Below are 12,425 nucleotides of genomic sequence, written 5' to 3'. Positions count from 1 at the left end.
TAACGTGCAAACCACCCTCGGGGGTAAAGGGGTTAAAACCATGTTTTGGTTATTGTTACTGTTTAGTTCCCTTAAGGGATTTGAATTTAGTAGCTAGACAGGACATGCCCTGAAAAAAAACAAAAAAAAATGTAAATAAGGGGTTAAAACTGTTCACATTTATATGAAATAAGAATAATTATTGATATCAGGGATCTGCCTTTATTTCATGGATTCTTGAAAATCATCGCCCCCTCGTGGTTGATAAGAGTAGTGACACCAGAACCTCTGCCCTGCTTTGACGGCACCTTGGCGTCACGTGACACCATAAGCAGTGAATCACGTGATCTCGGCAGGTTCCTGCCTGTCACATGACCAGAAGCGTGTGTTTGTCTGAGAGCCGCGGGGTCTCGCACAGTTTGCGTTGAGGGCTGCAGAGCGCCCGGGAGATGTCTCGGCTGCCGCAGTCGCCTTTCGGGAAGGAGGAGGAGGAGGAAGAGGCGGCGCTGGACCGTCTACGGGAATTCTTCTGCCATTGTTTACGCACGGGCCGCTGGGAGCTGGCACGGGCCTGTCTGCCGCAACTTTCCCGGGGTCCCGATGCTGGAGAAGTCGAGGACATACTGAGAGGCCTGGTGAGAGCCCCGCACCTGCTCAGGTGGGTACACTGCCAGTAGGAGGTGGGCACCTGCCATGTGGGTAATGCATGCACTGGCTGAAGTATCCAGTATGTTCCCCCCCCAATGTGGTGCCATGCGCGTGTCCCCAGTATGGTACTCCCCCCAATGTGGTGCCATGCGCGTGTCCCCAGTATGGTACTCCCCCCAATGTGGTGCCATGCGCGTGTCCCCAGTATGGTACTCCCCCCAATGTGGTGCCATGCGCGTGTCCCCAGTATGGTACTCCCCCCAATGTGGTGCCATGCGCGTGTCCCCAGTATGGTACTCCCCCCAATGTGGTGCCATGCGCGTGTCCCCAGTATGGTACTCCCCCCAATGTGGTGCCATGCGCGTGTCCCCAGTATGGTACTCCCCCCAATGTGGTGCCATGCGCGTGTCCCCAGTATGGTACTCCCCCCAATGTGGTGCCATGCGCGTGTCCCCAGTATGGTACTCCCCCCAATGTGGTGCCATGCGCGTGTCCCCAGTATGGTACTCCCCCCAATGTGGTGCCATGCGCGTGTCCCCAGTATGGTACTCCCCCCAATGTGGTGCCATGCGCGTGTCCCCAGTATGGTACTCCCCCCAATGTGGTGCCATGCGCGTGTCCCCAGTATGGTACTCCCCCCAATGTGGTGCCATGCGCGTGTCCCCAGTATGGTACTCCCCCCAATGTGGTGCCATGCGCGTGTCCCCAGTATGGTACTCCCCCCAATGTGGTGCCATGCGCGTGTCCCCAGTATGGTACTCCCCCCAATGTGGTGCCATGCGCGTGTCCCCAGTATGGTACTCCCCCCAATGTGGTGCCATGCGCGTGTCCCCAGTATGGTACTCCCCCCAATGTGGTGCCATGCGCGTGTCCCCAGTATGGTACTCCCCCCAATGTGGTGCCATGCGCGTGTCCCCAGTATGGTACTCCCCCCAATGTGGTGCCATGCGCGTGTCCCCAGTATGGTACTCCCCCCAATGTGGTGCCATGCGCGTGTCCCCAGTATGGTACTCCCCCCAATGTGGTGCCATGCGCGTGTCCCCAGTATGGTACTCCCCCCAATGTGGTGCCATGCGCGTGTCCCCAGTATGGTACTCCCCCCAATGTGGTGCCATGCGCGTGTCCCCAGTATGGTACTCCCCCCAATGTGGTGCCATGCGCGTGTCCCCAGTATGGTACTCCCCCCAATGTGGTGCCATGCGCGTGTCCCCAGTATGGTACTCCCCCCAGTGTGGTGCCATGCGCGTGTCCCTAGCATGGTCCCCCAGTGTGGTGCCATGCGCATGTCCCCAGCATAGCCCCCTCCCAATGTAGTGCCATGCACGTGTCCCCAGTATGGTCCCCCCAATGTGGTGCCATGCGCGTGTCCCCAGTATGGTGCCCCCCACAATGTGGTGCCATGCACGTGTCCCCAGCATGGCCCCCCCCCAGTGTGGTGCCATGCGCATGTCCCCAGTATGGTACTCCCCCCAATGTGGTGCCATGCTCGTGTCCCCAGTATGGTACTCCCCCCAATGTGGTGCCATGCGCAGTGTGGTGCCATGCGCGTGTCCCTAGCATGGTCCCCCAGTGTGGTGCCATGCGCATGTCCCCAGCATAGCCCCCTCCCAATGTAGTGCCATGCACGTGTCCCCAGTATGGTCCCCCCAATGTGGTGCCATGCGCGTGTCCCCAGTATGGTGCCCCCACAATGTGGTGCCATGCACGTGTCCCCAGCATGGCCCCCCCCCAGTGTGGTGCCATGCGCATGTCCCCAGTATGCGGCTGGGGGAGGGTTGTGCAACATTGTTTTCTAGAGAAGGCCAGACCTTGATTGTCCATAAGATGCTGGGCAAGTTAAGGGGGATTAGCAGGTTATTTGTGCTCTCCCCTCCCCCCCCCATAGACTGATCATCAGGGAGTGTGAAACACACAGGACTCCTGTTACTGTGGTGATTGTTGTGGTAAATATTGGACTATCTCAGGGTCAGGGCGATATGTGGAGGCGTCTATAGAGGTATATTCGTTATTAATAGAAATAGCGGAGCTCCTGGATTGTCGTCTGCTGCATGAAGTGTGCTCAAATAGTCTCCCTCACAGCACTATCCAAACTAGATTCATGCGTAGTAACCCCTCCCAAATAGTGGCTTGTATGGTACACACATAACACTGCCATGCTCAGCAACCCCCGCCAAAGAGGGGTGCTGTGCTCACCCACCCCAAGAGAGCGCTGTGCGCAGTACACGCCATGCACAGTGCACTCCTCCCTTTAAAAGGGGGGTGCAGGCCGCAGTGCCCCCCCAACCTAAACCAAGGGTGTTACACGCAGTACCTCCCCCCCCCTCCGAAACCAAGGGTGCTACGTGTAGTATCTCCCCCCCCCCCCCCCCCCCAAACCAAGGGTACTACGCGCAGTACCTTCCCCCAGAAACCAATGGTGCTACGTGCAGTACCTAAACTCCTCGAAACAACAAAACCGAGTGTCACAAACAGTACCTCAATCCCGACAAAAAAAAGGTGCGATGTGCAGTACCTACCCCCGAAACCAAGGGTGCCACGCGTAGTACCCCCCCCCAAAAAAAAAATGGGCGCCACAAACAGTACCCTCAAAATAGTGCTATGCACAGTACCCCCAATGCCACGCACACTGCCTTCATAACACACAGATATGCACACTAAGTCACAAATAGTGACACGGTGCGTATCTCCATAAGGTTCATGTCCTGGTGATAGATGCTGTAGAAACCAGTAGGGTGAGGTCTGAAGTCTGCGTGACACCAGCCCCAGCCGCGTGGCATACATATGTACGTGTCTGTGTGTATCATCCGTATGCCATCAGTGTGACAAGTACTGGAAGAGAATGAAGAATACAAATAACAGATGTTTAGGTGTTATATTTGGAAACAGAGAAAGATAGAAATATATCAGTGAGATACATATAATCAGTAATCGGTGCTGTGTCTGTGTAGCTTTCTTTACTTGTATTTAGCACAAAAATAAATAAGTGAAAAAAAATTGTGTGCGGTCCCCCCATCTTATTTGTATTAACCAGCTTAGGGATAGCAGACAGCTTTGAGCTAGTCTTATTAGTCTGGGAAGGAGTCAATATCCATGGAGCTTATTAATTTCCTCCGTGCTGCCGGGATAAAAAGGATGTGTCTGTGGGCTTTTCACACGGACACACGAAACCGCTATTGACTACATTGGATGTGCGTGTGTCCATATTTGTGGTCCTTAACGGGAACCTGTCAGCAGTTTTGACCTATATAAGGTGCGGCCACCACTTTTAGGGCTTATCTACAGCATTCTATAATGCTGTAGATAAGTCCCCGGTCTGACCTGCAAGATAACAAAAATAAGTTTTATTATATTCTCCCAGGGGGTCGGTCCAGTGCCTCCCATCTTCTTGTAATGCTGCCCTCCTGTTGCTTCATCGCTCCCCGGCATCGCGCTCCTGCGCAGGCGTACTTATCTGCCCTGTTAAGTACTGCAGTGCGCAGGCTCTGGGAAAGGTCAGAGAGGCCCAGTGCCTTCGCACTGCAGTACTCTGCTCTGCCCTCAACAGGGCAGGTAAGTACGCCTGAGCAGGAGCACGATGCCAGTAGTGAGGAAGCAAGCAGGAGGACGGCTTCGCAAGAAAATGGAATGGGAGGCACCAGACCCATACCTGCGACACCCATCGGACCAGACCGACCCCCGGGTGAGTATAAAAAAGCGTATTTCTAATTGAGTATTTTTTTTATTGGCTTTTCTGCTTTGTCTTTGCAGTGATGATGAAGAGCATACCCCACAGAAGCTCGCCTGGTTTTGGTTTAATGCCTTGGAAGTGTGGCTCGGAAAGGCTGTAAGTGATCCAACAAGTATAAGTAAAGTATATGGGAAGGTGTATAAATCTTATAAGACACAGCTTGTCTATTGTGGAGATTGCACACCAGAAAATCTGCAATAAGTCGCCATGCTATACAAGTGAACAGAGCTTTACAAGGCACCATTCACACACAGAAAAACCTAAGTGCAATTTGCAGTGTGTTATATGTGATGCCTATTTAACCCTTTGCAATGCAAATTGGAAGTAAAGACTACCTACATTGGAATTAGGGACTTAACTATGGTGGACATTTTTTGAAGTGGTTTTTCAACTTGGGCAACAATTTATATAATTTTTGTTCCGTGCATGGAACTGAGGATAAAAATTAATTTTTGCCCTTGGGTTTCATTAAAAAAATGGCATTTGTTTTGGTTTTTTCCTGAGGCAGCTAGTGTAACCTCAGCGCGGCCTTCTGATACACTCGCACTCTCTTTACATTCTGGCCGCCATCCAGGGAAGCATGTAGTGCAGCCATGGGTGAGAGTTTCTGTTCTGCTTTCTGGTTGGAAAAAGAGTTGTTATGATGAGGATGATTCTATAACTTGGTTTTCCCTTACACTGTAACGGCCAGAAAACATCTAATGGATGGGCTCGTCCACTGAGGTGTCCCTATGTTAACACTTCCTGTACTGTAGGAGCACAGCAGTGTTGTCATAGACCACATCTGCATGCCCATCATTGCTGTCTCTGGCCGTTATGTTAATCCTAGGTGTCCTTTTTCAGTATGATCATTGGTAATTATTCTTTACCTTGTATTGTAGAAGCAGCTGCCGGAAGTGCTCAGAGATGAAGCAGAGTTTCTTTTGCTTTTGGAAGAGTTTCAGAAAGAAGCATCAGAGGAAAGTGTGAAGGTGAAATTTGAAGAATCCGTTTCAGTACCAATTTTTATGTATCTAATCTCTTCACACACACACAGTCTCACTCACTCACACACAAACTCACTCACACTCACTCACTCTGTACATGTCACCTTCCCTGCCGGGTGTATATGGGGTATGGACGTGTCGGTCTTTGCCGGGTGTATATGGTGTATGGACGTGTCGTCTTTGCCGGGTGTATATGGGGTATGGATGTGTCACAATCCCTGCCGGGTGTATATGGTGTATGGACGTGTCAGTCTTTGCCAGGTGTATATGGTGTATGGAAGGGTCTCCGTCCCTGCAGGGTATATATGGGGTATGGAAGTGTCAGTCTTTGCTGGGTACATGTGGGGTATGGACGGGTCGCTGGCCCTGCTGGGCGCATGTGGGCTGTGAATAGGTCGACCACCCTGCCGGTTTTACTATGGTGTATATGAACTTTTATCATTGATACACTCTCTTTTCCTCCACAGGAGCTGTATGAAGCTTTTCTGTACAGTTGCTCCGTAATAAAAGAAAGCAGAAGGGAATTTCTGAGTCCTCGGTTTAGCAAGGCCACAATCTCATGTCTATGGAGGGCTTTATCCCATCATCCTCGGCTTATTCAGTCGCTGATCAATTTTCTGTTGGTGGCCGATAATCACCCAGCCTCGGCTGAATACAATCTCTACCTTCTGAACATCACTGTGACCTTCCTCTTACACTTGTTATCATCCCTCCAGGACGTGGAGGAGGAGGCCGCCGCCACATCGCATACAGTAGATCACATATATAGTGTCTTAAGCACCATGCACTTCAATTTGGAGCTACAGGCTACTGAGCTCCGGCGTTTGTGTGAGGAGCTTTTTATTGTCTGCATGGACAAGGGAATGCTCTCCGAGGATCGTGTTCAGGCTTGCTTACTGAGGAAGCAGAACTACGGGCTAGTCGCCTTGTATGGCACCGTGGCTAGTGAGCAAATAAGGACGCGTGTCGTCTATGCAAAAGGTTTGTAAGCGAATGGTTAGGATTTACCTAACATTACTATTTAACCCCTCCACAAGCTTTGACGTACAAGTACGTCATAGGTCCTGTCTTCCTTTGATGCATGCTCCGTCGCTGAGCCCGCATCTTTCCTCAATTTTAATACAGCAAAAACAGGGCCGCATTGCTTACCTGCCATATATACTAGCTAGGGTGCCTGTGTGCAGGGCAGCCCGTCTAATCTAAAAGTATGGGCGTCACTAGTGGGCTGTATTACCTCTGTGTGACCAGCGCCCTATACAAGACGCTTTTGTGCAATCTAATACTAAGCAATCACCTCTCCATGAATTGGTAGGCTGAGTGATTGTTTTGTTAATATTTTGCACCAGTGTTGCCACCATCTTTACTACATGGGTTTTTTCAGAGACCTGGGCAGGAAAGCACTGCTGCCACTTTTTTGCTGTATTCTTGAATTTTTAGTCCTCTTTTTGAGGCTTTGCTATTAAGTTTCGCATCTTTCCTCGCACATGACTGATGATCTGATCAGCTGAGATGTGCCTCTAACAGCTGTGGGTAGAAAATACCAATAGGATGGACAATATGAGGGGTTTTGCTAACTGCAGGACCTCTAGTGTTGTGTATATATGTACGCGTGCGTGCCCTAAGGACTACGTAGCAAAAACTAAACCCAATCTCCGTGTCCACATTAGTGGACGTGTGGGGGATGTTAAAAATAATAGAGAGACGTCATTTCCATTTGTTACAGACAAGGCTGTGGAGTCGGTAAACCAAACCTCCGACTCCTCAATTTCCATGACACCGACTCCAACTCTGACTCCCTCATACCAGGGCTGTGGATTCGGTAAGTCAAACCTCCGACTCCAACTCCTCAATTTCCATGACACCGATGCCGACTTCACCAAAATGGGCTCCGACTCCAACTCCACAGCCCTGGTTACAGGCTGTGGCATCTATCTCGTTTGGCGTTATTGAGGTTGTCCCACAGACAATCCAATTGGGACAAGAAAATAATTCAGCGCCAGACAAGATGGTTCTACTTCTATTGGATGGATTCAACCAACCCCAGTGGACTCGATGCAGTGCACTCGATGTATATACAGTACAGACCAAAAGTTTGGACACACCTTCTCATTCAAAGAGTTTTTATTTTCATGGCTATGAAAATTGTAGATTCACTCTGAAGGCTTCAAAACTATGAATTAACACATGTGGAATTATATAATTAACAAAAAAGTGTGAAACAACTGAAAATGTCTTATATTCTACGTTCTTCAAAGTAGCCACCTTTTTGCTTTGATTACTGCTTTGCACACTCTTGGCATTCTCTTGATGGGCTTCAAGAGGTAGTCACCGGAAATGTTTTTTACTTCAAAGGTGTGCCCTGTCAGGTTGAATAAGTGGGATTTCTTGCCTTATAAATGAGGTTGGGACCATCAGTTGTGTTGTGCAGAAGTCTGGTGGATAGACAGCTGATAGTCCTACTGAATAGACTGTTAACATTTGTATTATGGCAAGAAAAAAGCAGCTAAGTAAAGAAAAACGAGTGGCCATCATTACTTTAAGAAATGAAGGTCAGTCAGTCCGAAAAATTGGGAAAACTTTGAAAGTGTCCCCAAGTGCAGTGGCAAAAACCATCAAGTGCTACAAAGAAACTGGCTCACATGAGGACCGCCCCAGGAAAGGAAGACCAAGAGTCACCTCTGCTGCTGAGGATAAGTTCATCTGAGTCACCAGCCTCAGAAATCGCAGGTTAACAGCAGCTCAGATTAGAGACCAGGTCAATACCACACAGAGTTCTAGCAGCAGACACATCTCTACAACAACTGTTAAGAGGAGATTTTGTACAGCAGGCCTTCATGGTAAAATAGCTGCTAGGAAACCACTGCTAAGGACAGGCAACAAGCAGAAGAGACTTGTTTGGGCTAAAGAACACAAGGAATGGACATTAGACCAGTGGAAATCTGTACTTTGGTCTGATGAGTTCAAATTTGAGATCTTTGGTTCCAACCACCGTGTCTTTGTGCGACGCAGAAAAGGTGAACAGATGGACTCTACATGCCTGGTTCCCATGGTGAAGCATGGAGGAGGAGGTGTGATGGTGTGGGGGTGCTTTGCTGGTGACACTGTTAGGGATTTATTCAAAATTGAAGGCATACTGAACCAGCATGGCTACCACAGCACCTTGCAGCGGCATGCTATTCCATCCAGTTTGCGTTTAGTTGGACCATCATTTTAATCATTAATCATTTTAATTTTCAACACGACAATGACCCCAAACACACCTCCAGGCTGTGTGAGGGCTATTTGACCAAGATGGAGAGTGATGGGGTGCTACGCCAGATGACCTGGCCTTCACAGTCACCAGACCTGAACCCAATCGAGATGGTTTGGGGTGAGCTGGACCGCAGAGTGAAGGCAAAAGGGCCAACAAGTGCTAAGCATCTCTGGGAACTCCTTCAAGACTGTTGGAAGACCATTTCCGGTGACTACCTCTTGAAGCTCATCAAGAGAATGCAAAAGGTGGCTACTTTGAGGAACCTAGAATATAAGACACATTTTTAGTTGTTTCACACCTTTTTGTTAATAATTATATAATTCCACAATGTGTTAATTCATAGTTTTGATGCCTTCAGAGTGAATCTACAATTTTCATAGTCATGAAAATATAGAAAACTTTTAATGAGAATGTGTGTCCAAACTTTTGGTCTGTACTGTGTGTGTATGTATGTGTGTGTATATGTATGTGTGTGTGTGTGTGTAATATATATATAATATGCCATATATTGTGGTGTTTTAGGATTTTCTCTATGTTTGATTTTCTGTGGGATTAATAACCTCTCTACTCAGTGTGTGATACTTATTTCTTTATTGCTTCATTGGGTGACACAGGTAAGCATGGGGTTTATGCTGCTGTCGCTAGGAGGCTGACACTATGCAAAAAAGGAAAATAGCTACTCCCCAGCAGTATACACCCACCGACAGACACCAAGTACCTCAGTTTAAGCTTAGTGTCTGTAGGAGGCAGACCTGGATCTGATCCCAGATCTGCATTTTCCTTTTCAGATATCTGTTTTGTTCTATTAATCTTTTCTCTTAATCTTTCAGACTCTTCTTCCTTACGGTAACGGGGTGTAATTTCTCACCTTGTTTTCCCGTACTTATGCGACTGAGAGAGCAGTGTTGTCACCTACATAGCCCACTCAGGCCTGCAGGAAGGACCTTACGGGTGCTTCAGGGTGGTTCCTGGTGGCCGGTCATAGCCTTTTCCCCTACCCCCCCCATCTCTTCGGAGAGGGCTGGGAGGAAGACTGGTCACCAGCGGTGCGGGAAGGAGGATCCCTGATTCCAGCGACCCTCACCCACCCGAGGGCTCCTGATGTGATCCTCATTGGTGAAGAGGAACCGTGGACCCACCTTGCAGGTATGCATGTTTCCTCCTCCGCAAAGGTGCATGGCAGGACTTGTTAGCTTTTCCGTCCTTCAGTATATTTTCCCCTGTACAGCCATGGCTATTTTTTTTTCATTGCCGGTCCCAGACCTTTGGGACAACCTCCTTTCTTACCGGGCCACGCATCCTTTCCGGCTTCCCCGGCCACTTATCATCGCACAAGACCAAAACGTTTGTGACTACTGTACTGTGTGTACTGCACAGTAAATTGTTTTTCGCGGCAACCAACCCCGCTCATCATTTCTTATGTCTCAGCAGATGTAATTCTGTCTTGAGACACTGCTTTCTCCTGCATATCTTCTGCACCCTCGGTGTCAGACCCCCCATTTAGCCTGAGGACATCTGCCGCAGGGGGACACAGCTAACCTCGCAGTCATTTGCTTACCATCGCTGGAATCGGGTAGGCTCTACCCTCTCAATTACCACTTTCTCTATTCCCTATATAGCTCATTCTCGGCAGTATTACCAAGGCTCAATTTATGCCCAACCCTGCAGACGCTTCTCGTTGCCCCTCTAAGCCTACTGTAGTTCATTATGCCTGTGCCCTGTGTAAAAGAAAGTGGTCCTCAGGTCAGCCTTCCCCTCTCTGTCCGTCCTGCAGCCCTTCCACCATGTCTGCCCCACAGGAGCCCCCTAACGCCCGGGAGGAGAGCGCACACCCCCCCCCCGAGTGGGCTGTTGCCATGTCAATCGATCTCTGACCTGACTAAAATATCACAGTCCCTGGTCCAGGTCCTGGAGCATCCTCCACATTTGTCTGCCGCCACCAGTGCTCTGAAAGCGTCTCACGGCGATTCACACGCACCTGACCACGACCGTCGCAGGGACAGATCTGGTACAAAGCAAAGGAAGCAGGCTCTTTCCAGTTCCTCATCCAGTTCTCCGGGTCTCTCTGCATCATCTAGGAAGCACTCCTCTCCTTATGCTCCCTCCTCGGAGGCGGTTTTGGGTTGGATGCAGAATCCCAGTCTGAGTCTGATACGGACCAGGTCTCAAAAATGCAGCATATGGTCAATAGCCTTATCTTGGCAATTACCCAAACTCTTTGCGAACCTTCCTCAATCACAGAGAATTTGAAGCAATTATGGCTAAACACTGGGAACATCCTGAAAAGCGCTTCCCGGGACGGACGCGGCTAGACGTTCTTTATCTCTTCAGCCCAGACCTCGTTGGTAAATGGGCAGAATCCTCTAATGTGGATTTGCCGGTTTCTCGCCTGTCTTCCAAGACAGTCTTGTCTCTGCCAGACAGGGTGTCTCTTAAAGACGCTGCGGATAGGCACATTGGGTCCTTGGCTAAGTCAGCCTTTGAAGCGGTTGGCGTTTCTCTGTCCCATATTTGCTTCCACCTTGGTGGCTAAGTCCATGTCTGCCTGGGCAAGAATGCTTCGCCAGGGTATACTAGCAGCAGCTCCTCCCAGATGAGATGGCAGATTTGGCAGGCCAGATTACCCATGCTAGCAAATATCTTCTGACCGCCTCTGATGCGGCCGGTTGTTCTGCCAGGGCAAACAGCAACATCATTGCTGTACGCCACATCCTCTGATTAAAAGCGTGGAATGCTGATCCATCCTCAAAAAAGTCTCTCACAAACCTTGCCTTTCAAGGCTCTAGGCTTTTTGGGTTCAAACTGGATCAGATCATTTTGAATGCTACCGGCGGGAAAAGCACTTCTCTCCCCCAGTCCAGGCCTAAGCATCCTTTCAATAGGAAGAGGTTGCTTCAAGTGATGCATGAGTATGCTCGTTACTCGAAATTTCCGAGCATGCTTGGGTGTTCTCTGAGTAATTTGGGCGTGCTCGGAGATTTATTTTTCGTTTATTAGGCATGTTAGGCAATTCCCACATGTATTCAGGCTGTCTAGCAGCTGCAAATCATGCAGCTGCGGCGACACAAAATCTCTGCGTACACCCAAACTACTCGGGAGAACACCCGAGCATGCTCGTGTATCAGTAGTCGCTTCAGACCTCCACCTCACTGGCAATCAAGGGGTTGTTCTTCCAAGTCTTCTGAATCCCGCACCAACATGTTCTCTAAGTGACGAATCACTCCCACCTGGGAGTATCTCCAGGGTGGGAGGCCGGCTTTTTTTTCTTTCGGGACGCCTGGTTGTCAACGGTCGACGATGCCTGGGTCAGAGACATGGTCACGTTCTGTTACAAAATTGACTTCCCTACCCCAGGAAGACGTTTCTTTCTGTCTCGTCCACCAAGGCTTCTGTCTCAGGCTCCAGGGGTTCTTCAGGCAGTTTCTTCCCTTCTACACACAGGAGTATTTGTACCTGTTCCCTGGAATGAACGCTTTTCAGGGTTCTACTCCAATCTTTTCGTAGTTCCGAAGAAAGATTGTTCGCTCCGTCCGATTTTTGAACCTCAAGTGTCTGAAACGTCATGTTCGCATCCACCATTTCAGGATAGAGTCCTTGCGTTCGGTGATTGTCTTCATGGAACCGGGAGAATTTCTTTGTTCGGTAGACATACAGGATGCTTATCTTCACATTCTTGCTTGTGTTCAACATCAGAGATTCCTACGCGGGAAGTCCTTCCTTCCTCCCTCCCCGGTGGCAGGTCATCACTGACGCCAGGCTCCTCGGTTGGGAAGCGGTCTTCCTTCATCAGACAGTGCAGGGTCTCTGGAACGTCCGAGAAGCCGCTCTCCCC

The 12,425-nt window shown here is 49.5% G+C and overlaps 1 protein-coding gene across 2 annotated transcripts in view; it reads left to right on the top strand.

Annotated features, from left to right (window-relative positions):
• Positions 1-266: 266 nt before the first annotated feature.
• Positions 267-12,425, top strand: part of ZFYVE26 (zinc finger FYVE-type containing 26) — a 217,620-nt gene continuing 205,461 nt past the window's right edge. For both annotated transcript variants that reach the window (XM_073552265.1, XM_073552264.1), the window contains exons 1-4: positions 267-637; positions 4,375-4,450; positions 5,236-5,325; positions 5,808-6,321. In XM_073552265.1, the coding sequence (XP_073408366.1) occupies positions 429-637; positions 4,375-4,450; positions 5,236-5,325; positions 5,808-6,321 (889 nt within the window). In that variant the 5' untranslated portion in view covers positions 267-428. The remainder of the gene's footprint in view (positions 638-4,374; positions 4,451-5,235; positions 5,326-5,807; positions 6,322-12,425) is intronic.

Source organism: Dendrobates tinctorius, unplaced genomic scaffold (assembly GCF_039654945.1).
Source record: "Dendrobates tinctorius isolate UK_male_01 unplaced genomic scaffold, ASM3965494v1 ptg000189l, whole genome shotgun sequence".
NCBI classification, from domain to species: domain Eukaryota; kingdom Metazoa; phylum Chordata; class Amphibia; order Anura; family Dendrobatidae; genus Dendrobates; species Dendrobates tinctorius.
The sequence above is the reverse complement of the archived record's forward strand: the minus strand, read 5'-3'. Positions and strand labels throughout refer to the sequence as shown.